The sequence below is a fragment of the Triticum aestivum genome, chromosome 2D (genome assembly GCF_018294505.1).
Source record: "Triticum aestivum cultivar Chinese Spring chromosome 2D, IWGSC CS RefSeq v2.1, whole genome shotgun sequence".
Classification (NCBI taxonomy): Eukaryota; Viridiplantae; Streptophyta; class Magnoliopsida; order Poales; family Poaceae; genus Triticum; species Triticum aestivum.
In genome coordinates, this window is record NC_057799.1 from 581,681,717 (window position 1) to 581,691,764 (window position 10,048).

Genomic DNA, 10,048 nt, shown 5'->3' on the forward strand with positions numbered 1-10,048 from the left:
AAACGACATCGGAAGAGAAATAACCGAGGACTGATCTCGCAAGATGACGAGGATCGAAAGCACTCGAAGAGAAATGCGCCGGATTGAAAAGAGGATGGACAACGAACGAAAACTAACCACGTGATCCTGAAGAAAATTCGAAGGGGAAGAGGAATAGTTCAAAACACCTACGTCAAGATTTCTCACCAGAGCGACCAAAGGGCAGAGGAGTAAAAAGAATTCCTACTCTCCGATATAACTAGACTCAGAAAAAGTTTTCTTCTAGACTCAACAACGGCCAAACTACACGATCAATCAAGAGGGGCTCCTAGGGTCGGTCGAGGCTCTGATACCAACTTGTCACGCCCAATATGCGGCCCTATCCTAAAGGAACTCGAAGGTCCCACCAAGGATAGACCCGCATATTGAAACGCTTTTGCAAGGTGGATATCATTACATCAACATTACACAATATTTGGGGATACATACAAGGCATACAAATGCCGCAAGAATACAACAATACATCATACATAAGCTCAACATCCGACTACGGATGAAACATAAACAGAAACTCAAACGACATCCACCCTGCTAGCCCAGGCTGCCGACCTGGAACCTATCCCCTGATCGAAGAAGAAGCAGAAGAAGAACTCCAAACAAACAACATCGCTCTCGCGTCATGATCATCGCAAAACCTGTACCTGCAACTGGTGGTGTAGTAATCTGTGAGCCACGAGGACTCAGCAATCCCATAACCATGGGTATCAAGACTAGCAAAGCTTAAGGGAAAGGAAAGGATAAGGTGGTGAGGTTGCAGCAGCGACTAAGCATGTATGGTGGCTAACTTACGCAAAGAAGAGCGAGAAGAGAAGCAAAGGAACGGTCGTGAAACTAGCATTGATCAAGAAGTGATCCTGAACTCCTACTTACGGCAAACATAACCCAGAAACCGTGTTCACTTCCCGGACTCCGCCGAGAAGAGACCATCACGGCTACACACGCGGTTGATGCGTTTTAATTAAGGTCAAGTGTCAAATTATCTGCAACCGGATATTAACAAATTCCCATCTGCCACATAACCGCGGGCACGGCTTTCAAAAGATAATACCCTGCAGGGGTGTCCCAACTTAGCCCATGATAAGCTCTCACGGTCAACGAAGGATATTCCTTCTCCCGGGAAGACCCGATCAGTCTCGGAATCCCGGTTACAAGACATTTCGACAATGGTAAAACAAAACCAGCAAAGCCGCCCGAATGTGCCGACAAATCCCGATAGGAGCCGCACATATCTCGTTCTCAGGGCACACCGGATTGTCCAAGCTTCCGGTAGGCCAGCCCAGAGTTGCCCCTGGTGGCCACCGGCGACTGACAGGTTGGACCAACACTCGAAGGAGCACTGGCCCGGGGGGGTAAATAAAGATGACCCTCAAGAGCGCGACTCCCAAGGGAAAAAGCCTAGGTGAGGCAAATGTAAAACCAAGGTTGGGCCTTGCTGGAAGAGTTTTATTCAAAGCGAACTGTCAAGGGGGTCCCATAAATCACCCAGCCGTGTAAGGAACGCAAAATCCGGGAACATAACACCGGTATGACAGAAACTAGGGCGGCAAGAGTGGAACAAAACACCAGGCATAAGGCCGAGCCTTCCACCCTTTACCAAGTATATAGATGCATTAAAGATATAAGTGATATTGTGATATCCCAACATAAACATAATCCAACATGGAGCAATCTTCATCTTCACCTGCAACTAGCAACGCTATAAGAGGGCTGAGCAAAGCGGTAACATAGCCAAACAACGGTTTGCTAGGAAGGGTGACAAAGGTTAGAGGTTCATGGCAATTTGGGAGGCTTGAAGAGCAAGTGAATAGGTAGCGCAGCAAAGCGATAGAACGAAGCAACTAGCATAGCAATGATAGTAATGAGATCCAAGGTGATGGTCATCTTGCCTGAAATCCCGCTAGGAAGAAGAACGAATCCATGAAGAAGATGAAGCCACGAAGACGAACGAATCCTCACGAACGCAACGACACGGGAACTATCGAGAAGAAGCACACGACAAGGTAAACACACCACACATGAACAAGACATGATGCTCAAACAAGAATGATGCATGACAAGTCTATATGAAGCTACTCATGACAAGAGATGATGCATACAAGAACAACACATCAAGGCAAGTTTAAATGAGGCCGGAAACAACATATAACAAATCCGGTAAGTCCTCATATGCAAATTTCGAAATTGGTCCAGAACTGAATTACCTTATATTCAAGTTGTTAAACAGCAAGTTAAAGGGCACCATGATGATCTACACGAAATTCTAGTCAAGTTACATATAAGGTTCATTAGATTCGGAGCTACGGCCTAGAAGATATGAGCAAGACAAGATAAGCATGGCATTGATGCAAAATGCATACAAACATTAAGCAAACACCTCAAAACAAGGATGCAACATGATAATATGGAACTACATACAAATCTAAGCAAGTTTCATATAGAGCATGCTCAAACGGATCAACGGTGCAACACATACACTACAAACAAGACATAGCAACAATCTGACCAAAACAGCAACTAGGCATAAAGCAAGCACCAAAACAATATGCTACAGTGACTCAACATGAAAACAAAAGGCATGGGCATGATGTACAGGTAAAGCACAACAAAACATGAACACTGAGCTATCTCCAGAAATCACTAGAACAAGCTCAAAAGGACATGGCAAGATTGCAAATAATAACAGGTTCACAGACTTAGAGGAATTACTGGACATGACAGAAATAACATCAGGTTGCAATGATCAGAGCACGAAATCAACATGCTACAGGAACTTAACATGGCAAAACAAGGCATGGAATGAATCTACTCAAAGCATATAACAAAAGTCCCTTATTGACCATAAGCCAAAAAGGACCAGAAGATATGATGGCAAGCATGTAAACATAGCAAGTTTCGTTATCAGGTTTCAGACTTAGCAGAAAACAGAGCAAGGCAGAAATAATAATATGAAGGCCTCTTTGTGAGCTTGATGCACTCACTACAGAGCAATGCATGACAAACCAAGCACACCTACAACAAGATGGCATGTTTATGAAGCTATACATGGTAAGAACAAAAGCATAGCATGTAAGTATCAAGTACAATAAGCTTGGCAAAATTGCATATCATGTTAAGAATCTGCCAGGAATATTTTATAGCAAAAGTAGAGCAAGATTGAGATATGCTATGGCACTCCATAATTGCAAATAATTGCAGGAATGGATCAATTACAACAATATCTACAAAACATCCTTGCTGAACATCTCCAAAATATGCATGGATCTCTCTGTAGCACCAAGTTTACATGGCAACAAAATAACAGCAGACAGACTTAGAGAAATCACCAAGTCCCTGAAATCAGAAACATTACGGAGCCTACTTTGCATGCTTGTGCCAGTCACCACAGAGATCACAAAAACACATGGACTACACCACTGGAAATATGGCATGGCATACAACAAAACACATGTAGAGCTCATGCCCATAAGATGCACAGATTAAATGATACAAAAATAACAAATCTCCAAGTTCTGATAAGAACCAGCAGATAACAGCAACTAGCACTCTTGCAACGATGGTTAGGGCATCAAGATGGACTCTAATGAACAAGGTGCAATTGAACGAAATGTAGAGCATCACGAGGCGAAAAATTTGACATATCATACATGCACAATGGATCTACGAGCAGAAAGTTACGCTAGGTCAAACAAGTGCACATGATGTATGAGTTCCAGACTTGGTCAAAAAAAGGTGAGCGCAGAATAGTTACAAGACGCACGGGCGGGGACTTAGGTGGGCTCGCTCACCTTGGGCCACTTGGGCCAGTTGGTGCAGAGGAGGCGGTTGGGCCGGAGGAGAGGCGACACGGGCCGGGGCTGATGCGGTTTGCGGGGCCCACATGGCCCACGCGGCGACTGCGTGTGCCCGCACGCACACGGACGACGAAGGGCGCTCCGGCGGCGGTGGATCCCGGCGCCGCTCCGGCGAGCGCGGGACGAGGCGGGGCCGAAGGGGGGCCGGGGATCGGTGCGGGAGGCGGCGGCGGATGCAGATCCGGGGCGGGGACGCCGGATCCGGCGAACGGCGGCCGTCGGGGACGCGGTTCCCGGTGACGAGGGGCTCCCGCCGCGGTTCCTGCGAGAAAACGGCGGCGGCATGGCCACGAGTGAGGGGGAGAGGGGGCGACGGGGAGGAAAGAGGAGAACGGCGGGGGGGGCGGTGACCTGGGATCCGACGGGGCTCCGGCCGACGAGGGAGAACGCCGGCACGGCGGGGCAGCGAGGTGGCGGAGAGGCGCTCGAGCGCGGCGGCGGGGAGCGAGACGCGGGCGGCAGCGCGCGCTCGGGCCCAGATGGGCTCGGGCGGGTCCCGTTCGGGCCTGGGCGGGCCGGCGGCGGATGGGCGCTGGAGGGAGAGGCGCGGGACAGGTGGCGAACGGGGAGTGGGCGAGGGAGGCTGCTGCGGCGGCGCCGACCAGTGGCGGCGCGACAACTGGCGGCGGGGGAGCTGCTCGGCACGGAAAACGGTGGAGGAGGCGGCTGGAGGCGCAGAAAATGAGGGGGAGGTTGGTGGAGGCCAAAAATGGCATGGGGAGGTGTATATGTATGGAAGGGGCTAGGGTTAGGGGATTTAGCTCCGTTTCGGAGCTCTCCGATCGAAATCGAACGGTTCCGGACGCGATGAGGGGAAGGCTGTGTCTAGGGGACTGGACTTGGACTGTGAGAGAGGATAGGGGAAGACCCGGCGACGGTTACGGAGACCAAAACGTCCGACGAAGGTACCGGCAACGGTACCGCTATGAGTTCAACGGTTGGGCTATCAAACGGACTCCGAACGCGACAAAATTTGACGGGCGGTCTGTCGGTGCTATACCAAGGCCACTCGGCAAATACCGACCCATTCCGAGAACGTTCAACACCCGCACACGAGAAGAAGACAAGAGGGGCGCCGGGTGACATAGGAGTGCCGGATTGCAAAACGGACAACGGGGAAAATGCTCGGATGCATGAGACGAACACGTATGCAAATGCAATGCACATGACGACATGATATGAAATGCAGATGATGACATTACAAAATGCAACACGCAAGCAGATGACAAGGCAACGACAGCGAACAACTGGCAGACACCTGGCGCATCGGATCCGGGTCGTTACACTTTAACCTTCACAAATAGATATTGTTGGTATTTTGATAGATTCTTTAATAACATTCTTGTTTCTTCTTGTAGTCTCCTCCGCTTCTGTGCATGTACTATCGTTGGATTGACACGGAGATGCTGGCTTGGGCAGTGACTGAGATTCGTGAAAGAAGTCGTCGTGCGTGGAATAGTTTCTATGCGGAAGAGCGACGCGAGAAGGCGGAAGTTGAGGAGAAAGCAGAGCAAGAGAGAGAGTTAAAAGAATATTATGCGGAGCAACACCGTTTTTTCAGGATTTAGGAAAGAAAAACAGGGAAGAGGGTCGTCGCATGGAGGAGCAGGAACGACAGCGAAAGGAGGCTCGTGAGGCGGAGAGGCAGAGAAAGAAAGAAAGGGCTCGTGAGGCCAAGGCAGCAGAAGAAGCTGGCGATGAAAAAGGAAAATATCCACGCTGGACTCAGTAGATTCCTGTGGTAGTATTTCAAATTTCGCAATCATTTTATCTTTATTTCTGCAGTTTAATGTAGCTTTATTTCAGTAGTTAAATGTAGCTTTATTTCAATTCTACGATGTATCTTATTTTCAGTTGTACCGTGTCGTAATGGAAAAAAAATAGTTTTAGAATAAAGTAGTGGCATTTTCTTACCCTCCACTAATATCGAACATCGTGCAAAAACTACGGAATGAAATTAAGATAGAACATAATGCCCTACAATAAGAGAGTACAAACTAATAATGCAAGTACATCTGAATTAAACGGTAGAACTGGAATACAGCTTAAAAACTACATGAAGGCATCATCGTCTTCCTCCGTCGATGCAGAACTCTTGCCCTTCGAGGATGCAGAACTCTTACCCTTGGACGATGCAGAAATCTTGCCCTTCGAGGATGCCGTACTCTTGCCCTTAGACAATGCAGAACTCTTGCCCTTAGACGATGCAGAACTCTTGCCCTTAGATGATGCAGAACTCTTGCCCTTTGACGATGCAGAACCCGGAAGCGGCGGCATGAACATATCATCTTCGTCCTCGCTCTCCTCAGTCCATAAAAATGGATGCTTTTCTGCAGTCCTTCTGAAAGTTTCACTCTTCGGCTCCACTACCTTCTTCCACCTTGCATTCAACCTAAGAAGTTCTTTACGTACCTCCTCATAGGTCCTTTCAGGCCACCCAGACCTACGTAATTGGTGAGCCAACTCATTCATTATGGTGTCACTACCGGTGAGTTCGTCCCATGGAACTATCCTATTGTCCATCCTGAAATCGGTAGCTAGCCTCAGAAGAGTGCTGCTCATCCCAGGGTGAAAACTACGATCAAAAGGATAATGGGACATCTCGACTACACTACACTCGAATGCTTATCCACCTCCTCCTGAAGGGGGTTTTATAGGTAGAGAGGAGAAAATGGTGGGAAAGAACAACTACAGTATGGCGGGAAAGGGTTGGCGGGAACATACGGCGGGAAGGGGTTGGCGGGAAACAGGTGGCAGGAAGATATGGCGGGAAGGGGTTGGCGGGAAACGGGTGGCGGGAACATATGGAGGGAAAGCGTTGGCGGAAAAATATTGAGGGGAAAGGGTTGCCTGAAAATATATTTTTTTCAATGTCTAAGATGGGCAATGGTTGCACAGTATTCATCAGCCAAAATTTAAAAAAAAAATCATTTCGGCCTAACATAAGCCGAAGAGTGGAGCGGGATAGTATGGCGGGAGATATAGGCGGAAAAATTGTTCCTGACTGGTGCATTTTTATTTCAGCATACATAGATGTTCAAATCGAAAAGTCTGATACTGACATATGTAGATACAATGGGTCGCACACGTGGATAGATGAATCACCCTACTTTACAACGACCACCTGGCCTTTCCTTACGACCGGAAGGCGACAAGCGATTAGGTGGCCGAGTTACACGAAGACCGCGACCGTACTCCAATTCGGCTTCATGTGTCTGCGAGTCCTGCGTAGGTGGTGGAGTCGCGAATCCTTGTTGCGAACCTGAAGCGTAATTGTAGGCGTATGGTTGTGACTCCGCAGGGATAAAAGATGGGCCAATAACGTCCCCTCCGAAGAACTCTGTAACTAATGATGTAACCGTGTCGCCATGATCATGTGATGCTCCCTGGACGCCTGTGTTGACGCCACGTTGGGTGTTCTCATCGCCCCAATTAACATCAGGTATGTCCTGCACATAGAAACATTGTAAAAAAACTGTTAGAGGATAATATATAATATCATTGTAAATGCATTGAAATGTAAACATGACTGCCTGATCAGATCCCTCTCCTATACTGTCTGGCCATTGTACGTGGTGCTGGTTTAAATCTGGTACACGAGTCTTCTCGGGCATGGGGATCCCTCGCGTGGAGAGATACGACTGAGATCCCTCACCTTGGGTGTATGCATCATATCCTGTGTACGCATATGGGTTAGGGGAAAGAGTCTGCTCGGGCATCGAATCCAAGCCCGTGCCATGGTCCTGAGATGTCTGCCCCTGACGAAGCTGCATCGAAGAAGAGCGATGCAGTGGCAGAGATGAGTCATGTCATGGCAATGTCGTTCTAGTACTCGGACCCTCCCCCCACTGCCCATGGCTCGTACGCGCCTCGCTCGGTCTGGACGACGGCGCCGCACTCGGTCTGGCTGACCACGCTACCGGCATGTTGTATGCTCCAGTGGCAATGTCGTTCTAGTACTCGGACCCTCCCCCCACTGCCCATGGCTCGTACGCGCCTCGCTCGGTCTGGACGACGGCGCCGCACTCGGTCTGGCTGACCTCGCTACCGGCATGTTGTATGCTCCAGTGACAACGTCGTCGCCTCTACCGCATCTGAACTTCTTTGCCACGTATTGTTGAAAACGTTTCTGGAATGACTTGCGAGCTAGGCCTGGGCCGGCATGCTATCTGTAGCCATCAGCCCTACTTCGTTGCAACTTTCAAGCTGAACAATATTTGGATGTTATTTAGTTCAAATGATTATGAAATGATGGACCTAAAAAAGTTACAAGTGATTACCATCTGGTCACGATAGTAAGCTGCATGCAGCTCAACATGTCTCGGCGCCTGCTCCTCTTGTGTGAGATGTGTTGGTATAGTAGCTGGCTGACTGGCCAGGCTAGCACGTGTGTTCATGCAGTACCACTGCTTGTACGCTTGATCTGTATGGTCTGCAAAATTAAATAATTACATAAACTGTTGTGATGAAAGCAAAGCATCTTCACGCATCATATGATCATCGTAATAAAATAATGTAAATAAAATATACCTAAGTTGATGCACTATATCTGCTAGCGCTTCATTTTCCCACTTGTGTAGCCATTCGATGTTCTGTTCCCTCCAATTGTATAAACTCCAACCCCTGCCCATATTGGTTAGCCTGCAAATTATGTAACAAAGTGTGAGTTTAGTAAATTAAAAAAGACACTAACTATTTAGGGAGGTCACATCTTACTTATGGGTTTCCTCATTGATACGTCTTGAAAAAGGGGGTGGAATTTCTTGATAGAGACCGAACTGTCTCATTACACGCTCTGGGTTGTAAGGCTCAACACACCACAGGAACAATAAGTTGCAGCGAGTCAGCCAGAATGCACTATCGCTCAACATGCCTAGTGTGAAGGGTCGAGCATCAAAGACCATTTGTAGCTGGTCCTGAGTCCATGGGTTCCATGTGACTTCTGCCACATCAAGTATCTCAAACTGCTGGTGGTACATAGGGTAACAATTTTTCGCAATATCTGGAGACCAACGTTTCCATGCCTTTGTCCACCTGGTGGCCATAGTTGCACTGTCACCCTCGCTAAAGTCGTATGGGTGTACGGGTTGTACTATACGAGGTCGTCCTACAGGGAGGTATTCCCAGGACCACAACTGTAGAAACTCGTAGGCGACACAAAGTAATGGAGCTTTTTGTGCGAAAGAGGTTTTTTGTGTGGCATCACACAAGCCTCTATATGTATGAGATAGCATGGCAGAACCGAAGCTGTATTTTGGCTGCTCCGGTAAAGGTTCATCTACCATATTCTCTGCAATGTAGATGAGACCAGGGATAACTACGTCCCCATGTGAATTTGGAAACAGATTCCCGAGGAGCCACAACAAATACGCAAACATATGTCTTTTTCTCGTCTCCTCATTGGCGAAGCTAGATAAAATAAGAAAGTTATCACGAAGCCAGACGAGTGGGATGCCCCGAGGGCCACCAGAACATTGTGATTCTGGCATTTCCATCCCAAGACGGGCTGCTATATCTAATGCCCAAGATGGAGATACTCGTGGAGAGACTAACGGCTCACCTCTAATTGGTAGAGCAGTGATCATAGAAACATCTTTCAGTGTAGGTGCAAGCTCCCCAAAACGAAAGTGAAAGGTGTGGGTTTCAGGTCTCCACCGGTCAACGAGGGATGTCAAAAGGGATGGGTCCGAACGTACTTGGTCATCGCATGATGTGAGCCTATCAAAACCTTGTAGTCCATAAGCGTCAAGGTGAGCAAGGAAAGAATTGTGTATTGGCCATGTTTTCTTTATGGTTCGAAGTCTGAAAGGCCGATAATCATGCTTAGTATTTGGGTTCAAAAATAGGTGGCAACGGTGGCCGGCGTCATGGGGCCCCTGCAAAAGCACTGTCACTTCACCCATACCTGTACACAAACATACAAATATAAATTACGAGGAAGACACAATACAAATGCAAATCAAAATTAACTTAAAAAATACAAAGAGATACGATTTACATTAATTATCTGAAGTTAACATCACGAGTAGAATAATACAAAGAGATTCAATTTAAATTTAATATAAGTACACATAACGAGTAGAAATATAAATAGACATAGCGAGTACATATATATCAACATCATGTGTTGTTGTTGGCTCGATACGGGCATTCTCTGC

The 10,048-nt window shown here is 47.7% G+C and overlaps 1 protein-coding gene across 1 annotated transcript; it reads right to left on the reverse strand.

Moving 5' to 3' along the window:
* Nucleotides 1-6,882: 6,882 nt before the first annotated feature.
* LOC123050144 (serine/threonine-protein phosphatase 7 long form homolog) lies at nt 6,883-9,770 on the reverse strand. Its single transcript, XM_044472980.1, has 4 exons — nt 8,607-9,770; nt 8,421-8,531; nt 8,171-8,322; nt 6,883-7,339 (listed from the first exon to the last, which is right to left on the reverse strand). Exons 1-3 carry the CDS (start codon nt 9,473-9,475, stop codon nt 8,271-8,273), a joined length of 1,032 nt encoding a protein of 343 aa, XP_044328915.1. The 5' UTR covers nt 9,476-9,770; the 3' UTR covers nt 6,883-7,339; nt 8,171-8,270.
* Nucleotides 9,771-10,048: the final 278 nt, after the last annotated feature.

What these genes read in the sequence shown, in the direction of transcription:
- LOC123050144 (XM_044472980.1), bottom strand. Translation starts at nt 9,475, where the DNA reads ATGATCACTGCTCTACCAATTAGAGGTGAGCCGTTAGTCTCTCCACGA. An exon ending in ATCAATGAGGAAACCCATAA is followed by an intron (nt 8,532 to 8,606) that starts GTAAGATGTGAC and finishes CATAATTTGCAG; the next exon opens with GCTAACCAATATGGGCAGGG. An exon ending in GATATAGTGCATCAACTTAG is followed by an intron (nt 8,323 to 8,420) that starts GTATATTTTATT and finishes TTAATTTTGCAG; the next exon opens with ACCATACAGATCAAGCGTAC.